This window comes from Chiroxiphia lanceolata, chromosome 4, assembly GCF_009829145.1.
Source record: "Chiroxiphia lanceolata isolate bChiLan1 chromosome 4, bChiLan1.pri, whole genome shotgun sequence".
Taxonomy (NCBI): domain Eukaryota; kingdom Metazoa; phylum Chordata; class Aves; order Passeriformes; family Pipridae; genus Chiroxiphia; species Chiroxiphia lanceolata.
Window position 1 is genome coordinate 64,296,876 of NC_045640.1, and position 24,438 is coordinate 64,321,313.

A 24,438-nucleotide genomic window follows, 5' to 3' on the forward strand; every position below is an offset into this window, starting at 1 on the left:
ACTCCTGTATATACAACTAATTTTCCCTACTACTAAAGCTAATTTACTTTTAAGGGTTTACAGTAAATGAGAGGTCAAATTCAGGTCACCTTACTTGTAGAATTAATCCCCTTGATTTCAATGTGATTTATCTGAAAGTGAAATAAGTGGTATTTGGCTATGGTACAGAAAGCCAAAATGACACATCCAAATGAACTGCAGGGAATCAGAATGGAATTACTGAAATTACAGGCTGCAATTACTAAAAACATATTATGTAAAGAAGCTAAATGTAATTACCAAAATTATATTTATCCCAGATATTAGCATTAGCATCTTTCATAAACATTTCTGTGTAGGATTTAATTAGTGAACAAGACCTCAGTGCTCTGCTGGTTCCAGAAAACACCGTTTCCAGCAGTAAGAGACCCCTTAAAATCAAATATCAGGTTTTGGTTTGGAGTCAGAATGCCACCTTCCAGATTGCAAACCTCAGTTCCTAGAGCAAACGCCATTTCCCTTTTTTAATCCTCATCAAATGACCCAAAAAACTATTTCCAGCTGGCTTATGAGTCATATTGAGCTTCAACTTCACAAAGATAAGTTGATATTTGATTTTGAGAATATCCAGTCCATTGCTTTTTCATGGTATTTTAGTTCATAACGACTAACCAGAGTTATTTTAATATAAAATGATAAAACCTGGTAAAAATAACACCTCAACTGGTTATACATTGCCAATTAATACGTCATAAACAGCGGTTGTTATATTCACTAATTAGCATGATGTATGTTCCTGATTTTGTTAAACTTAGGTGTCAGCTTTTCCATATGTCCCTTCTGGAGGTCTGTAGTACTTTGGGAAAGCCATCAGCTGTATCATGTTGAATGCATACTTTCTGCATTTGACATTCTTCAGTACATTCTCTATGCGGCATCCTTCTCTAGTGAAAGGGGGAAAAAGTACAACTTCATGAAACACAGAATAAATAAATATGCTTTATTTGTTCATTGCAGAGTTTCAGCAACAGTTGAAGTAAAAATAACAAAGATTCAACTCTACATTTTTGTTTTCCACAAGTGATGATACATCTTACAAAATTAAATCCAAGGCCAGGCCCAGTACAGTTATTGCCCTCAGAAATAGGTGATAAGATTTTTCCATCCCCCCTAATATATTTGCCCTTGAGGTTTGAAGTTTAGTAAAAAAAAAATTAAATACTTTAATGATACATTTTGTTCTAATTCCAGAAATATATTTGACTTTTAAATCTTTTCATACTTTTTTTTTTCAATTTGTTTGCTATATATGTGCGAGAATACATTGCCCTAAAAATGCGTATTCTAGGAATAAGGCATTTTATTAAGTCTGGCCCTAGAGATTTGAGAAGGAAAGTTTCATCTCTGTTTCATTTCCTGTATGTTCAGCTTTGCAATGAAAAAAAGAAAAAAAAAGAGAGAATGGCTTTTCAAACAGCCCAATCCACCTCTCTGTTTTATAAAGGAAGGATGTTCGTTCACATACAGTACAAAAGTCACAAGTGCCAAAGTGGTGCATCAAGACATAAACAGGACTTTGTTAAAAAGAATATAAAAGTGTCTCGAAAGCAAAAGCAACTAAAGCAACAATTACAAACAGGTTAATTTCATTACAAAACAGAACCGATGCTATTCCATTTAGTTACTCTACAGAAAGGGGTTAGTTGTGGCAAAGTAATAATCATTCATTAAACAAAACCAATCCCATCAGCTAGTAACGACAAAAAAAACACAATGAAAGTTAAGTCTCACAAACCACCGCCCTGCCATATTTGTCTAGGGGTTAGTTTGTGTTGTGCAAATTCATTTTTAATATTTTTTTTTTTTTGTCAGACTAATTACTCTGGAAAGAGGGGTTCAAGCATTCAGGATTCCACATATTCTATACAGTGACAGCATCGTTCAGTGCGCTTTCTTTGCGCTAATTACAGTGGGAAAGCTTTACCATGAACAGAAAGAGCAAACCAATTCACTCAATGCATAGTATACTTCTTAGAGTTAAGAAAAAAAAGAACGAAAACACAGTACATTTCAGACATTTGCATCTTAAAGATGAATCCTTGGGGTCTGAGATTGTAGAAATAGTACAACATAATTCCTCTTTCTAAAGTTAGTTTGTTGCTGTTTGTAGAAAAGAAAGGAACACAAGTGAAGTTTATTGATATTTGGCTAATAGCAAAGCAAGACTTAAAATAAGCCACACAACCAGCAAGTGTGAGCTGACAAGCAGCAAGGCGACAGGATAGAAGTGTCGAGAAGTTGGCTTGTTATCAGTTAGACAGCCTGTTTCGGGATCATCCGATTCATTCAGTGCTCCCTGGGTTTGTCTGCTGTTAAACAGGGGAAGTTAGGAACAGATAGAACAGCATTTAAACAGCAAAGAAAGCCAACACGTAGGTACTTTGACAAAGCGAAACTACATAGCCATTTTGAAGAAACAGATTTATGCTAAGTACTTCTAACATATTTATTTTGTTCTCCAGCTGACACGGGAAGCACGATGACTAGGTGGCTAATATGATATTAAGTCTGCTAGGAGCCTCAGAGTAGTATTCACAAGTTAACATTAAATAACTTGAGATGAACTATACTATCACTAAAATGAACACGCACACCAAACAGAAATGAAATTAGGAAGTTGAAAAAAAAAAGTTAAGGAAGCAAAGAAAAAAAGATCATGAATATGCCACAATGCAAAAAATAGTGTCTCCGTGGTGTTCACAGGCTTTTCAGTCCTGCTTCATTATCTATTAGGAAGTCTTTTGGCAGAAATAAAAAAGGCACACACTCTCTTTTGAAAGAATGAACAGCTATTCTAAAGTAGTTTTAAATGATGGTAAATTGACTTCAAAAATTCATCAGTGCTGGTGACTGTTCTGAAGTCAACAGTCGCTCTTTTCATTTAAAGGCTTGCACTTACATTCCTGTGGGTAAATTAACTTGTAACCTCTTCAGTCAAGTCAGGGAGGAACTAATCTGCTTACAGCGAAGTTGTGCTGTCACTGTCCTACCAGAGCAGCAGGGATACTTTCACTGCCAATCTTTTCTACTGTAGTCTTGGCAGCTTCTCTACAAGTAGAATTACACATACTTCAACTACACCACCTCAGTGCCTCTGAACAGTACTTGCATACTCTCAGAAGTCCTGCTTATAGACTTCCTTTGGGCAGTAAAGACTGATAAGATCTTTGTTTTTCATTTGCTGTGAATATCCTGTGATGAAAAGATAACTTGCCATTTTTCTCTGTGGACCTGAGAAGATCAAAATATATAAGATTACCACACAGTGCTTTTTCAGAAGCACATGTCCCAGGTATGCTCTTTTTTTCAAGAAAGAAAATGCTGCCAGACATAAAGAGGCTGTAGGAAAGTAAAGATAATAACTCACAGTCCTAAGTAAAATAAGAAGGGTATATTGAAGACAGCAGCAGTCACTTCATCTTACAGAAAGCCTGCTTTGCTGACTTGTGTATTACAAGGCAACGTTGAATTCCTTGAGTTTGGATAGCAAGAGAGGTACAAGAACTGCATTTACAATTTCCCTTTTAAGCAAACCTCCAGTAATAATTTCTTAATTTCATTCTTTGCTTTGAACATTCAATCTGTATGTTACACTAATAAAGAGGATAACACATACTATTTTAAATAGCAAAATAAAAGATAAGAATCCTTATTATTTGCCCCTAGGTCAAAGCAATTACTGGTGGCAGTGTGTCTGCTGCTTTTGGTCTGCAGATTTCAGGTGTTCGTGGATAGAACCTGGGTAAAACTGAAACTGTATTGTAGACAAAATTCCCTCAGAAACTGTCAAGGAATTAATCTAACTGCATGTTATGGTGACTTTGTCAACACTGAAATAAATAATTCTGTGTTTTGTATCAGACTGCTTCAGTCAATGCCTTTGTCCTAGGGTCCACCCCCAAAACTTACTTTCCTCTTCTGCTCACAGTGATGATGTTAACATTTATGATCAGTTGTATTGCTCTCTGCTAATGTTCTCCTTTATCATGTATTTCTGTGTGCTTTTAAAAACATGCTGCCTGCTGATTTTCCTTCTTAATCTCTACAGGATCCCACAAGTCTGCCTCTTTGATCCTTTTGCACTGCACACTCACCCCTTTTCTACTCCTCAAGGTAAGCCTGCTGGTTTCAGCTTACCCTCATCATGCCCACAACTGAGAGCTCCAGCTCAAGCCTCAGTCCCATCCCTTCCTTCCCAACCACAGGGTCCAGGTGCTTTTGGTTTGTTCCCTGGGTGTCTTCCACCACAGACATCATATGCGTGCCTATGGCAGAGCAGATGCAAAGGCCAAACTCTTTTTCCCCTCCGGAAAAATCCATCTAGGCAACAATAAAGCTGAGCATTCACTAAGTTTGCACAACCACTGCATTAACCACCATTGGGTATGTCAATCTGGAGAGCCTCAGCTTTGCAAGCCAGTGGTTTATTCTGAGCAGGCTGAGTTTCACACTTACAGGTTGCCCCTACAGGGATGAACCCCCCCTACTTCTGTGGCGTGCCTTGTTCCGTTGTGCTCCACATCTCAGTGTGACTGTCTTTTACCTACCTTGCCACGAGTCCTGTTAGCATCAGTAAGATTTATGCAGGTGTAATGATGGAAATACAGATAAAAACCACTTGTTCTATGATTTTTTTTTCAATAGAAAAGCTTACAGTACATTTGTTCTTTTGATATGCTGAAAAGAATGATCAGTGTTTCTTAACATAAAAAGTTCTATCTTCCCCCTAGGAAAATGACAGTGAACAGCTGATGCACAGGGACTTTTGTTCCACAAATTAGTCACATCATTCTATGCATGATTCAATAAGACATCCTCAAAATAGAGCAAGAGGATCTAACTCCATTATTAGCTACCTAGGAACAGGCTGAGCAGGATAGCTAAACATGCTTTTAATTTAAGAGGGACATTTGATTATGGTCAGACGCCTTGCTAAATTCTGCTAATACTTCTCAATGCACAGCAGTAACAATGTCTTCAAACACACCTCCTAAAGTGCTCTCCCCAGTGACTAATGCACAGAGTTAAATAAAGCAAGGCCCTGTACCCAGCTGCCAGCAGCACAACATTGCTTCCCCTGGCTCATCAAAACCTGTGGAAGTTTTACTGCAAACAGCATGAATCCCACTGGTGCCATGTCAGCTGGATTGATTTGGCTTCTGACAGACAGCACAACCAGAACAGAGTTCTGTATGTTGGGGTGTGAAGTTATAGCCACAGTTTTGGATGTTCTCTCCATCACAAACCATACTCTAATAGCTCTGAACTCACTCCAAATGGAAGGGAGAAGATTCACGAAATATGCAGCAAGTTTTTATTTCACAAACACACATAATTTTAGGAGGAATAGTGAAAGCTTCTAAGTCTGTAACATCTGGAGTCATGAACACCCCGCTAGCCTATCATACTATTTTTATTCATTTACTTTCAAATTGTTCATTTGAGAATTACAGCACAGCACAAATACATTGTACAAGCCAAGGGTGCTTTAAGTTAACGATGATATAACCATTTCAGCCTGCCTTCTATCTCACTTCATGTTTTATCATCTTAAACTCCTATTGGGATAATGCTGCATGCCTATCAAATGAGACAAAGGCAAAACAGCAGGTATTTTCTGTTGGTTTTAAATTCAGATGATAAATTGTTTGAACCTCAAAGCAGTGAAGCAGAGACAATGAAAATGGTGTGAGGAAAAAAGCCTCTCAAGTCCTTATAGAGTCAAATACACATACAAGGGCACATTCTGGCTTTTGATTATCAGTCACACTGACATCCCTGTACAAGACTTTTGGAAGAGGTGCATTTTCACACTTTAGGTTATGCTTCTCTTGTTAGAACTTTTCCAGGTCCAGCTATTAGTGATACAGGAAAAGGTAAAGTGTTCTAAAGCAGTTCTTCAGGTAGAATAGATAGGCAGCTTTCTATTGACAAGGATCCCATGTGTTAGTGGTGACTTTAGTCTGCATTCATGTCCTACTGCATGTGTACTTCATGGGAACTTTCCTTTTTTTTGCAGACAGACTCAAGCAAGCAGTTTCTAGGCCTGCTGGGCTTTTCTTGCCAAACTCTAGTGATGACATAGGAAAACAGCAAAAGTGAGATGCTTCTCTTGAATCCCATCCCACAATAGCAGCAGAGATGTTTCTTCAAATAGAAACTATTTCTAGTAGTTCTCGATCCTACACAACTTTGCTTACTTACCCGTTGTTTTCATTTCAAGACAGTCAAATCCATAACTTTCAAAAAGCAGCTTCTCTAAAGAAGTTTTTGGAGTGAAAGCAACTTTATTTCTACATTTTACATGTTACTGCGATTCAGTGAAGCACTTCAGAGAAAAATCAACTGTTTTAACATTCAGGACTACAGTTCTAGAAGGCAGCCTTAACTTTTTCCAAAGAGAAAAGGTGGGATCCTTGTGAATATCTCCTAGCCTTTACGAAGCTGCTGCACTATAACATCTAGAAGAATAAAACATGATTCAGAAGGAAATAAACAGGTCTCAGCCTAGTCCTAAAGGATTTCTGTATGAGAGCAGAGCTCAGATAAAACACATAAAGGAATATTGGGCAACAAAATTTTATGTTGAAAAATGAAGTTGATACAATAAAAACTCCAACAATTTATAAAAAGTAAAAAAATGTTTTTGTGTTGTTTTAAAATGGAAGGTATAGGAAGGGGACCAGCAGAGAAATTTTCTATATCAACAAGCTTTAGAATTATTCTTTTTCTGACGCATGTTGTAGAAAATAACTCACAATTTTTTCCTCAAATCTACATAGCATTAAATAAAGCAAAAAATGCTAGAAATCAATTTTTGCTGCTTATGTGATCCTATAATCTTGGCTCAAAAAAAACAACCAGTATTGCTGAAACTGGTGAGCAGTCTCAGATCTAAGAACACTGAGGAATTCAGTGGCTTGGAGACAGCTCCTGTTTAAACATACCAACAAACCAAACAATGCAATCTGTTTATCAAATTGCCATACTAACCCCCCTCTTCCTGTTTTACCTTTCGTACCGCAAATTTTTTCCTTATGCTTTTAGCTTGTGCTTGGCATCCTGTATTTCCCTACTCCTTTCTTGTCTCCCTTGTTTGGTTATAACACACTACTTTCCTGGTGGATTATTTAGGAAATAATAAGGAAAGCACCTCATATAACATGAGGTTTGACCACTGACTTTGGCCAAGGAGCAGAATCATGATGTAGTCACAGTGGTATGACACCTAGATCTTGAAAAACAGCTAATGTACAGTAACTCAGCTTTTTAAGCTCACAACTACACCACTATTACGGGTTTTCAGTCTGCCCATTTTGAAGAGGTGGTCAGAAACAGCAGGGTTACTGGAGGCTCAGCCGTGGACAGGGTACAGATTTTAAGCACTGCTATGGACAGGCCACAATGGTTCAGTAAGAAGCAACAGATTAATAAATACACTATCTTGCAGTAGGATTTCATAAGAGGTAAGGAGACACTTGGTCTTACAGCCACACAACCACATTCAGGAAAACCCTATTGTCTTACACTGATCACATTGACAGACAGGGTTTCTTTGGAAGGAATGCTCAAGTCAAAATTCTATTTACACAGTTGCTCTTTCCCTCTGCTACTTACTTATGTGTTCTCCTTGAAGACAAAATAACCATGAAAGAGCAAATTTCCAGCCTATTTTATCATCTTAGCTGTTTTGGGATTTCCCAGAGAAAGTGAAAGAGAGGCACACCCTGCATCTGCAGGCAACAAAACAGCACAGATCACTCCAGTGTTGGCCTATGGAAACATCTCCCTGAAATCCTGCTCTCTCCTGAAAGTTGTGAAGTCTTCCAGACAGAACCAGGTACTCACAATCTATTGTATGTCTTCTCTAGATTAAGAGCAAGACATCAAATTAATTCTGAGATAAATTAGGAAAATATCCATACTTAAAAAAAAAAAGCCACAAAAACACATGCTTACCTATTCTTTAAGCAATGACAAAACATTAGAGCACCATCACATGATTACACTTAAAAATAACAAAAATAGTTCCCAAGTTAGGTATTTTTTTATTTAACAAAATTAGAGAACATAGCTAGTGCTCGATTATTGTTTGGCATACAATAAATTTCCTGAAAAAAATAGTGCAGGACATCAGATTGTACCTGATAGCTTCAGACCAAGAAGATGGAAGGTCAAAGAGAAATCTATTTTGACTTCTTGTTTATGAAAGCAATTCCTGTTTCATTATTGTCATACATTAGAGAAAGTCAAAGAAAAAGTGCTGAAATACTAAACTCTAGGTTAAACATTTTTAATTTGTTCAGATGGCATTTCAGATAGATCTGAAAATAAAAAAAAAAAAAACCAAGAAAAAACCAGAAAAATTTCCAGTTTGGCTCATTCTGTCCCAAAGTTGTGGGTCTACCACAGAGCAAACCCCCTACTGTTTGTCTGTGTTTAGACATATTGTATGTTTTGTAACATACAATTAGTCCTGATGAATACATGAAAGGGCAGTTTCAAGGTTTATATCTACTATGCATAAAACATATGCATGACATCAAAACACATTTGACAAGATACATCTCTACCAGTGCTAATCCCAGCACTTCAGAAATCTCTGCAGATCACAGAAGAATTAATATTTTCCTTTGTGACTGATACAGAATGGCTGCAAGAATGTTTTTCCCCCCCAACATTAAGAGTAACTACGTGCTAAAAAGTAACATTGATGAAATTCATATAGTGAAAACATTTCATATATATAGATATAGATAAGATCCAGCTAGAATCAGAATCCATTTTCATCACCGGTGTGTTTAAGACACCTACATTAGCAGTTTAAATCCACCCTCAGCAACTCCCCATTGCTGCAGCTGAACAGCAAAATCAAGTTGACTTTATTTGCCCATATCCCCTTATCTGCCAAAATGGACAACCAGATGCCATCACCTGGGAACAGTCCCTTGGTCCTGCCAACTCCCAGATTGTCCTGGAATCACCTGAGAGTGCACTAAAATCTGCCAAAATCAGGCCAGGAAATATTTAATAATTTCACTGTATAAAATCCCTAAGATGATGTTCTAGAATCTATCCCCAGTGGTTTTTAATTTACAAGTGTGGGCAGAGGCTTCAAGTCCTGCAAAGTTATTCTCCTGACTGTGTGAGAGATTAGCTTCTGAACTGAGAAGTGATGGGTTTGCAGGAGAGATTCTTTACCTATCAAGAGAGCTGAGCGGTTTTGGAAACATGATTTTCGCCTCTATTATACTTCAAGCAAAGGATTTGCTGTTTCATTTTGCTATTTACCAATAGTGCTGTGCAGTATTACACATCAATTCTACAAAGGTTTCTCTTTCTATCAAAAAATACGGTTCTAATAATCTTCCTAGACACTCTTCTATAAAGTATTAGGATTACATATATATGGGAAATTCTCAGGGCAAAACTGCAAAATCTTTCCTGACAAACTTCTCCTGCAAGGCTTGTCCAGTATGCAACCAACATTAAAGCAAATGTGATCTATGTCTCTCTGCAGGAAAACAACCAAACTAGAAACCACAGGTTTTACCTTCAGGTAAATTCTGAATATCCATGACATTTCCCTTCCATAAGGTTATGGTATAGTATAATTGGTTAGTGAGTCACATTGATTTCCAGTCTGTTTCTGTCATAGCAAGGAACTTTTACTAAGGATGTGATTATACATTTAGCTCACACAGCACAGTGAAACAGAAACCCATGATAAATTCTCCCTTTCATATGTGTAATCAGGTTTAAATACACTCTGTTGACCATGAAAAAAAAAAAAAAATCTTCATGAATCATCCCTTTTCTTTTGGCAAAGATTTTTTTTTTTAGTATTTTTCCCTATGGTGAGGACAAGTGGCAAAGCTGATTTAACAGGCAGAAAGGGTTTGCTGTACAAGTAAACAGTCATGCATGAAGAATGATGCTTAAAATCTGACATTAATTTTTAGATGTTTAAATCTGTGGGTAGGATGATGAAATTAGGGTCAAGGAACTGTTGGTGTAAACAAAGCATCGCTTAATCTATGGCGAATTTGTAATTTGGGTCATTTTAAGTGAGGAAGGTGTTGAACAGCAGTAAATATAAATTGGAATGCTGTAACTCATTGGTTTTAACCTGCAGCTTCAGTTTGAGATATACAAAAGGAGGAATGTGACTGCTTCTGATTAATGGCACCAATACACATAATCTCTTAATGGGATTAAGCAATGTGTGAGTCATAAACCACAGGCAAGACCTGAAAACTACTATTCCATTTCAATTAAATAATGCCACTTCATTATTTACTTTCAACAAACACACTGATGCAGTTTTTTAAAAACACATTAACAGCTTGAGATCTGATTTGTTCCAATCCCAGCTGTTCTTTGAGCACCTGTACCACACACAGTACGTGGGTATATTTATGCAAGGGGAATTAGTGCACATATCGATTCCCCAATCATGAAAAAAATGCAGCTAAATCTGATTTTAGCTGGTACCAGGAACAAAAAATGCAGCCCTACTTAGGTTAGGTAGGCAGCTAACCAAAACAACCTATCCAAAAATGCACTGATTGGGATGCAGACTGTAGTAACCTGGAGATTGCATCCCAACAGTCCAATCAAGAAACCACCTTCTCTTCAGCAAACTGATTATATGAGAATTTTATAAAATGCAAGCAAAATTCTTTTTGAATCCCAAACACACCACCATCCTACCTTCAGAGCAAATGACAAGGCTGGCTAAAATTCTTATGAAGTGCCTTGAATGCATTTGTTGTCCTTTCTGTGGGTAGTATGTAGAGACTTTGAGGAACAAACCCTTTCTATGGGAAATTAGCGGAATGGATGTGACTGTTTTGCCTTTACTTGCTTCATTCTAGAATCTATTTACAAGATCACCAAAGTTTTTGGAGCCTGTTCTCAGGAGGAAATACTCTTCTTTTCCAAGTACCAAGGAAGACTGAAGCTGAAATCTTATAAACAATATATTTGAATACAAGCTTCTTCTCTTTGTTTGTTGTGGCTACTCACATTTGTAAGGAAATTTTTTAGTTGAATGCTAGCAGATTTCTTAGTAAGTTCATCATATCTCAGAGAGAGAATATTAGCACAGACTGTCAATTTTTAAGCAAAAAGAGGACTGCACTGCTGGGGAGAGTGAAGAGATGAAATCCCATACTGTTTTGCCCCTAATATCAGGAAGAAATGACTTTTGGAAGATTTAAGACCACTAAAGACTAAAGATTCAATAAGCCATCTGTTTACCTCCTGCATCATTAAGTCTTTGCCAGCAGCAAGGAGTAAATAAATTATAGCACAGGTGCAAATATCTTTCTCTCTATAATAATGCTACATCTTTCTTACTGTTAGAAAGAACTGAAGGACATGGTTTTGGTCAGTGCAGCCACAGTAATTCAGAGTTTGCCAAAGATCAAAGGTGCAGCTCTCAGAAAAGGCTCTATGAACTATAGCCAGGACTCCCTGAACAGGAGAGGAGTTCACTACACTGTCAGTATCACTTAATGATGAGCCAAGTGCCAATTTACTTCCTGATCTGGATTGAACAATCAGATACATACTATTTTTATTTTTTTTTATCATTTTTCTCTGTATTGTAGACTGTGTTATCTCTAATACACAATCAGTGGTGAGGAAATGTTCTCACCAGAGTTACTGCTACAATGCCTTGGGAATATCTACAGAAGTCCACCAATTCCCTAAACTTTGGAGTCACTGGGACACAGATATTTTAAGTATAAATGTTCCCAAGAATATGTTCAGCAAGCTATTGATGCAACTGCAAAGCAGTACAGCAATGGAGCTTTCCACTAATGGTGGTAATAGCAATCACTTGCAAGCAGAAGGCATGCTATTTTAAGAATGCCTGTAATTGGGAAAAGAGGGTGTTTTACTATGAAAAATACGAAACATTTTTCCAAACAAAATTGGAAACTTCCATGATTTTGTGGAAAACCTGAAGAAGCAGCAAGCCAGTAGCAATATTGGAGTATTTCCTTCCTTCTTTCCTTCCCTCCCTCCCTCCCCAGGATGAGACACAGAAGGTAGCAAGTGTATAAATCTTCCCTCACTGAGATGGTGGAGAGTTATCTCTGTCTACAGTACATTTTTCTACTCTATTATGTACACTAGTTATCTTCCATGCTGGAAGGAAAACAGTTTAAGAAACATTTCATTGTTTCATCATCTCATGGTGCTTCCATTTTAGATAAACATTGCTCCAATTTTGCAGAACCCCCCTGTCTTTTGAAATAACTTCAGTGTTCTTAGAACACAACATTGAATGAGATTGTGCTGCAGGCAATTTCAGCACCTCCAATTTTACACTCTCTTTATAAGAATTGCAGTTCTCAACACAGTCAAGTCTGATTCACATTATATCCTGGTATCACTCATGTTTCTGCTCATGTTTTCACTAGGAAAAACAGGAACACTTGTTCACATGCCTCAGGTGTTTGAGCTAGAGGCTCATATGAAAATCTACAGTGCACACAGGTTGTTAATTAGAAACATTTCATCCTTCCCAAATTCCTGTTAGAATGTCAGGCTGTAAGGAATTCTGCTTCCTTTTTAACTTCTAATAAATGGCAATATCCTTCAATTATGTTGGAACCACACTCATCCCACATTAACCTGGGAATGATACTGCCTTTCCAGGTAGGTGAGAAGTGTCAGCACTCACAGTCCTCTCTAGGACTTGCTCATGGCCAATGGACTACGAAAAAGCACAGCCACTATACAAAAAAACTCTGAGCAGGCTGCTGCTCTCCTTGTTTTTCAGTTAATACTGCATTTCTGTGGCTGTTGGACAGCACTTACAGGCTTCAAGTAACTAAACAATTTCCCTCTTTAGAATACATTTATTGCACAGCGCAGTAAGAGCGCAGCAGAGACCAAGACTTTTTAACTGCTTAAATTATCCTCTTCCAGGAACACAAATAAATATGGACAGGTATTCAATGTTCTTTTTTTAAAAGATCTCAACCATTCTCATAGCTTTACTCTCAATTAACCTTTATTAAAAACTAAATCAACTTCACATCATCTCATTGGAGCCTAGTCTATACATGGGAAGCATTCTGGAATCATGCTTGTCTCTTTTTATTAGCATTTAATTCTGTGTTTGTTAAAAATAGACTCTATAATATGCTATTAATGCTCTGCTGCTGCCAGCTTAAATAAAATCAAGAAAACACGAGAGCTGCAATTAAACAGCAAAAGCAATTTAAAAAAATTATCACTGCCAAGCTACAGGTGTCTCTTGTTATCTCATTGACATACACTCGGGAGTGTTGGCTTGGGACTGTTTATGTACCACATGGTTAATAATACCCTTCCTAATCTTTTACAGTGTGATTAAAGCAAACAAGTAGCAAAAATGCCCTGAACTAAATTTGTTTGCTTTTGCTCCTTGTGTGAATCCTTAATGATGGCAGACCTGAGACTCAAACAAAACTAAAGGCATGTGAGTGCAGACCAGCAACTGCACTTGTCAGACAAGTGTGTACATCAATGCAGACAGTATGTTTTGGTGCATGAAATAATGAATGACATTTTCCCAGGTATGGCACACAGTAATGAAACAAGTGCAGAAACACTGTAGAAAATGTAAAATATGATAATCCATCCTAAACTGGAATTGCTCACAGATAATCGAAATTTCAGGGGAAAAATAACGGTTTTTTAAAGTGCAGAATAATTAACAACTGAAGGAGTAACAAACAGCCTGAGGACAAGGAAAGAGTTATCAACCAATCATTTGCTTCCCTAAAGAGGACATACTTTTTTTAGAAAGCTTCATCCCATTCATTCAAACAATTAGCTGTATATTGTTACTAAGGAATACTGACTATAAATAAGTTCTTTTTCAAAAATAAATACATCAACTCACAGTGGTGGAAAAATTAGAGCAACATTTACTGAAACAGGTTTTGAAAAAACAACTTCTACATATCTATCTACTTAAAATGGCTAAATATTTGCAGAATTCAGTGTTGTCAAAATTACGTAAGCTGAAGTACCTTTGTCCAGAAGAGTAATCAAATTAAAAAGTTTATAAACCAAAATAAACAGAAATTTAGGGGAAGGGCACTATAATTACATTGCTCAATGGCTACTGCTCTCTATATAAAAAAGGAAAGTAACAAAAGTAGACTTTTACCCTTTATTTCAAAGCATGCAGTAGTTATGGCATCATACCAAATAAGCAGAAAAACAAAGAAAGCAGCCCATATATTGTAGCAGCTGAAGTTTAAACAGCAATTTAACAGTGCCCTTTTAACTTCCTATACATTTCTTTGTTTTAATAACTTCTGGCTTCCTTGACCCTATGATAAAAAAATCAATTAGTGTCTAGTGACAAGCAGAACAAGTAAGTGTGCTGATGCCAGCAAAATCTTCCTCGTGCTAAGTTTTGCCCTTCTCCCTTCATTTTACCTTCAGCTGTTTACTAGGTTATCTACAGAATACACTTCAAAGATCTGATCCAACTCCTTCAAAAGGCAACACATCTCATACTTCCTAACCCAGAGCAGCAAGTCACTGGGTGCCAAATTTAGCAGCCCAGGCTTCCCACACATCTACAGAACACACACAGGATGATTCAGAGCCTCTAAATCAGGCAGCTTACCATCCCCCCCAGGAGAGTACTGGGAACATGAATCCTTAATTCAGCATTCATTCAATAGGTATCTAAAGTTTTATGATAGAAACAGCTTGATTATAAGAGTATAAGTGTTCCACTGAATTCAACAGGCTTTGGAAAAAAAATTCTCCAATGGCTAATTGCCCAATGGTTTTTTTCCCCCATCTTCACAGAGCTTTATGATCTGCAGCCTGTACTTGCACTGCCACTGCATTGCTTAAAAAATGAACCACACAAGCCTCAGATCTTCTCTCCATCACCATAAATATGGTTGAACATGATGGCTAACAACATAAACTTTCAAGCTCACTCGACAACAGAGGATTTTTGAAGGCCAGTCTTGATTTTTCTCTATAATGTGAATAAAATAATAACAAAAAAAAAGATTTATAAGCAAGCAATTGTCTGGTTTGGGCTACATTACAATGTGGTACAGAACATTAAGCTTTGCAACAAGATTAAATGCCTTTTACTTCTCTTTTGGCATTCCATACCCAGTGGAGTATGGATGGCAAGTTTCAAGTTTTTATTTTTGCCATATAAGACCACTTGACTGTCTTCTCTCCATTGTAATATGTATTTTATTTAATAAACCTTATAATTAAAAATTAATTATTAAATAATAATTAATAATAATTTTAAAAACTCCTACTCTATTCAAGGATTACAATTCAGAGGGGGTTCATTTAGTTCCAATAATTTTAACATCTCTGTTTTAGGTTGCAGAGAGCTTCAAAAGTAGCTATTGAGGTAATACATTGCTTCATTTACAATGGAAATAGAATGCCTAATGCATTTTGTAGTGCAGTAATAACGAAGTTGTAGCATTTGCATAAAGCAGCCCACAGTAATATCAGGTATTGGTCCTGTCTGAAAAAAGGCCTTTTGACTTCTGCTACCTCAGGGTGGGCTCATTATCCCATCCGTTGCACGTTACCACAGAGATGAGTGAAATCCACACTACAGAAAGCCACATTTGGGAAGGTTTGATACCTCAGCTGCACCTAGAAAAGCTGAATGTACTGGGAGAGGGTGCTTTTCAATTTAACTCTTGGCATGGACTGTCAGTGGTGAACAGAGTAGCCAGGAAGGACCGATCACAGCATCATAAAGATCTGCATTCCTTTCCGTGCTTGTCATACAGCTGCTGTGACTGCCTGGAGCAGGGGATGGGATAGGGCTCACCGGAGACCTCTGATGGCAAATTTCCAGTCACTGTTTCCTGGTGTAGTTCTTTGCTAGAGCTATTTCTCATTTATTTATTATTTATTTCAGGTAGAGCCTGTTTGTCCATGAGTGTATTAAACACGTGGAGCACAAGCCAGTATTTTAGAAAAGACATACATGTCCAAATTCAAAGAATTTGAGGGAGATGGTGGATGTCATCAGCACAGTACTCACTGCACTGCACAGCTGGGATTCTAAAACACGTTTGAGTTTTGCTTTCAGAATGGTTTTAATTTCTTTGATCATTCTTTGTTTCAGAGGATCAGTCTCTTTGCTTTATCAACTCATTATTTCCTAAAATTATCTCATTGTTATAGTCACAATGATCATCTTTTCTTCTTTTGGGTATGTATTTAGGTAGGTCTGATTCAAACCTAAGAGCTGAACTCCAAATGATCTTGCTATACCAACTATAACAACAAGCAGAGCAGAAAATGTCAGTTTTTCATCTGCTCAAGAGACAAACAGTCTCAGCAGAATCATGTATGGAAAATACTTGTACTGTGTCTGAGCATTTGTATAAGCATGCAGGAAATAATCTAAACTGTGTCTTCAACTTCATTATGGCCTCATTGCAAGTTTCAACTTGGAATTAAACTTCAGTTGAGACTGAAATGAGTTTTGTCATCCCTGTTGTGCTGCATGGGAGGAGATTCTTTGTGACAGCAGGAAGAATGATTGCCTTTGGGATAGAAAACATAAAATTTGAGATACACCTGTCACAAAATAATTTTTAAAAAATCACTTAAGACTACAAATACTTTTCTAGACTACAATGCTCAGCACCCTCTTGCCAGTGAATACCTTTCTTCTGAAAATGAGAAACAGTGTCTGATTTAAGAAATGTCAGTGCACTCAAGTTTCACTGAAAATCAAGAATAGTTCTCTCACATTATATGAAGTGACCACATTTTCCTAGCACTTCTATCTCATAAAAATCTTCATCTACAAACAAGTATCTTCACCTGAAGATAGTGAACCAACAGGGCAACCCAGAACATGAGGGTCTCAAGTGTTTTAACTACATTTTAATTGCCAATCAAAGCATGCAAAACAATTAGAAACCACAGTGATATGGAAATAAAAATAGTTTCCTGTCTTGGAAAAATATTTCTAAAGTTTGTAAGCCATTTAAAATAATTCACTTTATTAGGCCACATAAGTAAAGAGCAATGTGACAAACAGAGCAATTCCTACATTCCTACATTTAATTTGATTGTAATTACATTTGTATGTGCATATCATGTGCACTGCCACACACCCCAACATACATGGGAGGCAAAACTTCGATGTATGCAATGCTGCCTTCTCAAGGCACCACCAAAAGATGATTCCAGAAAAATATTTATTGTCTTTTAATCTACTAGATTAAAATTATGCAAATTACAGTCAGATAGACTATAACCACAGCAGCAAAAGAATATTCTAATACTTCTGCAGAGCAAAGTCAGCATGAACTATAAGGCTGTATCCACACTAAGGGCTTCATGGACTTCTGGAAGTCCCATCCCTGAAGTGTTCAAGGCCGGGTTGGACGGGGCTTTGATCAACTGGTCTAGTGGAAGGTGTCCCTGCCCATGGCAGGTGGTTGAAACTACATGATCTTTAAGGTCCTTTCCAACCCAAACCATTATGTGATTCTATGAAACAATGTAATTTTCCCTCTGAGAAGGAGCAAAAGGATGAGAGTTGCGACAAGAAGACAAGACAGTGTTTACAGAATGCAGTAAGGCAAGTTAACAGGGCAAAAAACCAATCCTACAGAAGCAAAAAGAAAACCCCTCTACATGGCAGCACATCTTGGGCCACTTCCATTGCACAAAATGGAAAATAAATGGCATCACAGTGGCCCAACATGTACTAGTTCACTTTAAGAATAAATTCAAATAGCATCTTCACATGGCAAACCATGTTATCTGTGTAACAGAAATGTCAAACTATATATAAAGTGATCATCTGCAAATTTGCTGATAAGACCATTGTAGCAGCAGACCTTTAAAAAAAAAAGATGACATAGGGAGCAACTTTCTCCCCTAGGCAACAACACAGCAAGGAAGCAAGAGAGGACTTTATTCAGTATATTGCTGAGGGAGGACTATCCATAAACACTCAGGCAGTTTATTCACCAGTTCAGGAGCATCCAAGAGGGAAAGAGGCTTGAACTGTGCAGCCAGTGTCGCTGCATGTGGTATGTCTGCATGAACCCAACTAGCAAAAAGGAGTGGGAAAAGTGAATTATTAATGTGCAGAATAGGGACTGTCAGTAAGCCAATAAACATTATTTACAAGCATTGCTGTTGCACACTCAAGCACAACAATAGGACTTTTATTTAAAGCAAAGTAGCCTATGAGAAGAGACTCTTTTAAAGAAAAAGTAGATCCACATTAAATTTCCAACAAAGGAGAGGACTGTGTTGTTTTAAGTGACCTGGCATCTCTATACCATCTTTCTCCCATTTAAAAATGAAAAAAGATATGAGTGCATTTCTTTATCTCACCTTTTCCTTGTCAATTGTCTTTTTGAGTCAAGAACATTTGACATTAAAAAGTATTTGCACATCTACTCATATCTCAGCTCCTGACCTATTTCTAATTATTTAACTAGTGATTATTAAATGAAAGGCATTTAGCACATATGCTTGTTAGCAGTTGAGGTGAGAAAGCGAAGAATACAACACAAATAAGAAATTACAAGGTATTAGAAATTATCAAATTTTCTTCAGGAAACAAACCTATGTTACATTTTTTTATTATAAGACCTTAAATGACAGAGAAGACATCTTAAAAATATCTAACAACATAAACTAGTAGCAACATATAAGCAGGACAGCACTTATTCTCAGTGCACACTGGTGACAACAAAAGCTGAAACAGCAAACACTGAATGGGTCAGAGACTTTTAAAAAACTCATTTATAAATATTCTAACCAGTTATAAGCAATATTATGAAAGCAGACTCTAGTGGAATTTCAGAATCAATTCATGCACCTTTGAGAATGAAATATTACTGTAACTGCTTGCCTTTGCCTGATGCTACTTTGATAATTTCAAAACCAGTCAATAATGTCTTTGCTACAGTGCCAATTTAATACATTTTATTTGCTTTCCTGAGGCAATCAATGTAACAGCCATTTTATTAGCCCTTTATTAGAACAAAGATCATGCCAGTCTTGGTTAAACTAAGTGAGCTAAAAACCAAAACAAACAAAAAACCCAAAACAAACCAGAGTAAGTGTTGATTTTTATTTCCTGGCTGAAATGTATTACGAAAAACATTCCACAACAACCTACTGTGAACTCTCCCATCTTCTACTTATCTCACCACCACAAGGTAATTTGTTGGAAGTTGCAAACTTTTCTGTGCTGATTACTTTGTATTCTGTAGATGCTCTGCTGTCAACAGTTATGAATGGGTTATAAAAGGATTTAAATAAAAAACAATCGCCAACTTTGGAGCATCGAAGAATGTTTTTTGCAAAATGAATATTAAAAATCAACATTACTTTGACAGGAATGATACATTTTCATCAGACTTGTCAGTTCAGCCAAGACACAAACTATTAACCAGATGATCCTACAGCAAGGTCTTTCTTACAAATACGTGAGTGTATGGTCAGATTACTAAAAAATTGAAATGATTAAGGAGTAATCTAAACAAGTTCCTCATATCTGACAACGCTGACTGGAGTGAGTCTGTGGCTGAGGAGTATATATTTATTTTTTTAAACCAAGGGGTATCTCATTGATGTACTGCTGATAATAATTAACTGATACCCTTTTAGTCTGTCTTCCTCTAGAAGCAAAGGTTACATATTAATTCTTGGTGTGAGTGGAAGGGACATGAACCTGTGTATTCCTTCTTTGGGCTGAGTTCAGCTAAATAAGAAACCTCAAACACTACAATGTTCTCACCAGAGTACGGAAATGAATAGTCAAGCTGCAGGAGGCACAGTCAAAGGGGGAGGCTGTAGCATGAAAATCAAGCTGCTTACATGCAATGTTTGTATATAGGAGGGGCAGAAAGAGAAGATTTCTTATAAATGCCACACTGTGGAGAACCTTCGGTTTGGCCTCAGACAATCATTCCTCAAGCAAGTTTATAAGCCATGAAAAGATACAAAGAACTTTTAACCACCCTAAAAAGAGAAACAAACCTTACCTCATATTCCTTCAGTGAGCTAACTCTATTAGTATCATCAGTATATCAGCTTAAGTCCTGTCTATAATAGAGTTTATATTAAAAAAACAGATGCTCAGAATGTTTTCAGAGTTATTAAATTATCCCTCAAAAGTGTTATTTTCTCCTTTAAGGAATAAAAAAGCTACAAATAAGTGATTAAAAAGGCAAAAACCAAAACAACCATACCCCTAATACTACAATATACTACACAAACCTTTCACACAAGCATAAGTGAGGCTTCTGAGTACCACATGCAGAGGTATCTTCTGCCTTATTACCTGGTAACCCAGCTAGGAGGCTGGGTCATATACCTGAAGTAGATCATCCCATGACAGAAGATACAGGGAACAGTCACTCCCTTCCCACCCCCTGACCTTCCTGGTCTAAGGGACTTTAACCTTAGCTAAGTCTTCCCTGGGATCACAGGACCCTGCAGAGGTAGAAACTTGCTCTGGCACCTTCCTGGGGCATTAGGAGCACTTCCAACAGGGGAGAAAAGCTAGATGCTTTTCCCATTGCTGGAAGACAATACTCATGGTGGCAACATCCAGGTTGGGGAGAGAAGGTAAGATGGCAAGGAAGTAAGTCCACAGCAGGGCACAAGAACAGCACTGCAGAGGCACAGCCAAACCAGGGCCCAGTGATTTTGGCATTAGGGTTATGTTCAGAATCACAGTACAACTACGGCACCACTAGGTCCCAGGGTTGCAGGAACTACTTCAACTTTTCTAACAGTAGGAGTCAACTGTGGAGTGATTTGGCTGTGCATTTTGGGAGGACTCCAGCCTTTCCTTTGCACTAATTTCCTTATAAACACATGCTTCCTATTCACACAGACTATTGTAGAGGTTTAGGCTATTAAGAATGCAAGTTCCCAAAATTATCTCCCAAATTTATCTCTGAATGATCCAGAGAACAGGATAACAATATAATACTGCTGGCTGTGTTACTGGGTGTAGTTCCAGCCAACTACAGATAACATCGTGGAAGTAGGAAATACATAATAAACACATAACAATCCAAGTGGAAAGTCTTTTGGTCATTCACTGCAAACAACTACGAGGACTTGTACTGCCAGGACACACTGAGAAACAACTTGTTGCTGCCAGCTATGCCAGTGAAAGTTTGCCAGTGGCTGCTATAATATTAAGGACACTCCAACATCACTCCACCAAATCAGAGCTGCCACAGAAAGTAACAGCTAGGAATTGCTATTAAAAGTAACTCCCTCAACTGAGCTCAAAAGGGCTACTGTCAAAAGACTTCTTCAAAATACCATACACCAAGGTGATACTGCAGGAGAGTAACAAACAGGGAAACGTTCACTGGAAAGAGGAAACAGAGCAGCAGACCAAAGGAGGAAAAAAACCCCATACACAATAGACAGTTTCTCAAAGGATGTTGTAAAATTTGTGGGAAAAAATACGGCTCTCTTTCTATTTTGGTCTCCAACATGATTTTGCCCTGTTTGCAGATTCTTTCCCTAAAAAAACACAAGCTAGAAAATTTAAGATCCAGTGGCTGAAGTCCAACAGGACCATAACTATTTGAAAGCAGAATTTTATAATACAATGTTCCAGGTGGCCTTATGAATACATAACACACAACAGAAGAGAATAAGGAGATGGAATGCAAGACTGTCTCACGTCTTATATAAAAAGCAATTCAGGTGACTACACATGGGTGCCCATTAGGGGCCTCATGAGGGGCTGGGGCCGGGCTTGCAGCTGTGCCAAAGCAGCTGCCTCCATCCCATGCTTCCTCTTTCCCACAGGTGGACCTCAGGTGGTGCCACAGGGCAGCCAGGGCCTGGCCTCATCCCTCCATGGGGACAGGCTGCCACAGCTTGCCTGTCCAGAGAGCCTGCAGGACACTGGGGGCCATCAGACATATGTAGGGAGACCAGGGGAGACAGGGAGACTGGAGGAGACCTTCCCAACCCCAACAGCTGCTGACAGGCAGGGGGTGCAGGTGTAGGAGGAAGAAAGGGCCACAGCCAGACAGCCTCTCCCCTCGGCTTCCCTTGCAGATGAACAGCCCAATGCACAGGGTGTCACTGCCCCGTACCAAAGGGGCACAGGATGACATTGCAAGCCAGGCAGTGGCATCCTGGCATGCACAAGATGCCAGTACCAGTTGCAAGAAGCCTCCTCTGCCAGTGGCACCCTCGGCTGCTTCTGCCAGAGGCAGAACAATGGCCATCGCCACGGGCAGCAGTGCCCACCTTCTGCTTGTCCTGATTGCTTGGGGCACCCATGGGGAGCAGGGCACAGGCCACCCCTGATCACAAAAGCTGGTCCAATTCTCCAGGATTTGGAAGAAATTCTGAGTCATCAGAGGGTGCTAGAGTTGCTGGAAGCAAATTTTTTGAACAGTTGTGGGCCCTTGGCTGAGGAGGAGAAAGAGTGGGAAGATGACAGACACCCAGAGCTGTGCCAAGGGGAAGACGTCAATGACAAGGAGCTGTCCCAAGAGGAAGACAGGACAGACCAAGAGCTGGCCAAAAGGGAAGACAACAAGGAAAAAGAATTGTTCTGAGGTGAATACAGGAGAGACCAAGATTTGTCCCAATGGGAAGATGACAGTGATAAACAGCTGTCAGCAAGGGAAGACAACAATGACAAAGGTATGTCCCAATGGGAAGATGACAATGACAAAGAGCTCTCCCACAGGGAAGACTAAAGTGACAAAGACATGTCCTGGTAAGAGTACAGGAGAGACCAAGAGCTGTTCCAAGGGGAAGACAATGAGCAACAGTTGTTCCAAGGGGAAGGCAACAATGACAAAGAGCTGTCCCAAGGGGAAGATAAAAGTGACAAGGAGCTGTCCCAAGGGGAAGACAGCAATGACAAAGAGCTGTCCCAAGGGGAAGATGACAATGATAAATAGCTAGCCCAAGGACAAGACAGGAGAGACCAAAAGCTGTCCCAAGGGGAAGATGTCGTCAGCTACAACACTTGGGACATCCCCTTGGACCCAACTGGGACCCTCATGCTACTCCCCAGGAGGGGCCCAGCTATCCCAGCAGCATGGACACAGAGGCGGCAGGAGAAGCATCTCATCTGAGTCTCTCCTGCCCCAGTGAGTGCCACGGACTCCAAGCCAGCAGCTGCTGCCCTGGCCAGAGCTCCTGAGGAAGAGGAGCATTGTGCACAAGAGGTGTCAACATCAGCAGCTTCTCCTGCCTTCAGTGAGCAGGTGGCAGCAGCAGGGGCAGAGAGTCAGGTAGCTGCCCCACACAGCCACTGATGCCCCACCCAGCCCTTGGCCCAGCTGGAAGCTGATGCCCTCAGCGGGCAGTGGGCAAGGGCAGTGGGAGTGGGTCAGTCCTGCCAGCACCAGAGACTGAGGAGGAGGCCTTGGCCAGGCAAGAGGAAGAGAGGAAAGACGACATCAACTGAGTGGTCCCAAGGGGGAGTCTACAGAGTCCAAGACCTGTCCCAAGGGGAAGGTGACAGTGACAAAGAGCTGTCCCAAGGGGAAGACAAGACAAACCAAGAACTGTCCCAAGAGGAAGACAACAGAGAGTAAAGCTCATGTACTCCTGCAGAAGAGAGGCTCTCCAACCCAATCCTGCCCCTCACAAGGCACAGGCATTTGGTCCACACAGCCATGTGCCAATCCACGCCTTACCTACCCAGATGGAAGCCCATGCCCTCAGTGATCAGCGGGCTCTCCACAAGCCATGCCCATCCTGCCTCAGGAAAGTGCTCTGGGCTCTGTGCAGGCTGTTCTGGTGGCCCTACATGTCAGGATGGCCAGAGGATTAGTGCCCTGCTGCCAGTGCCAGGCTGGCCCCTGGAGGTGGCAGCTGGCATTGAGCCTGTGCAGAATCCCAAGGGATGCAAACTGAAACAGGGATGCTGGATGAGAAAAGATGATTATGTGAGCAGGGAGCATTCCTAAAAAAAGAAAGTTTATGAAGGGATTAAGGGAGCCTAAACTGAGAGCAGGAATAAAACTAGAAGTGTCTGTTGCCTGCTTTCTACACAAGCTAACCAGAGCCTGACCATCACCTTTCTCCCCAAGAAATGAAGAACCTTCTACAACAAAACCACCTTTCTGGAATAGCAGCGTGGTTGCTACTCCTTTCTGTGTCCCCTCCAACTTCTCAACAGTGACTGATGGGACTGCAGGAAGTCATGAGCTCTCCCTGCTCACGTTATATTATTCTGAGAAGAATATTGTTTGAGAGGCCATAATTCTTTAAGAGATAGCACATGGGATAATTTTAATGAGCTATTGTATGCTATTACTACTTGCTTAGTCTCATTTCCTTCTTCTTTCTTATCTAAATTTTAGACTTGGCAGTGTTGTTCAGCCTAAGAAATTT

General features: G+C 39.2%; 1 protein-coding gene across 7 annotated transcripts in view; it reads right to left on the minus strand.

The window, feature by feature from the left end:
* Positions 1-2,173: 2,173 nt before the first annotated feature.
* The window catches only part of INPP4B (inositol polyphosphate-4-phosphatase type II B), a 366,554-nt gene continuing 344,289 nt past the window's right edge, over positions 2,174-24,438 (minus strand). For all 7 annotated transcript variants that reach the window (XM_032687037.1, XM_032687036.1, XM_032687038.1 and 4 more), the window contains one exon: positions 2,174-2,348. In XM_032687037.1, the coding sequence (XP_032542928.1) occupies positions 2,174-2,348 (175 nt within the window). The remainder of the gene's footprint in view (positions 2,349-24,438) is intronic.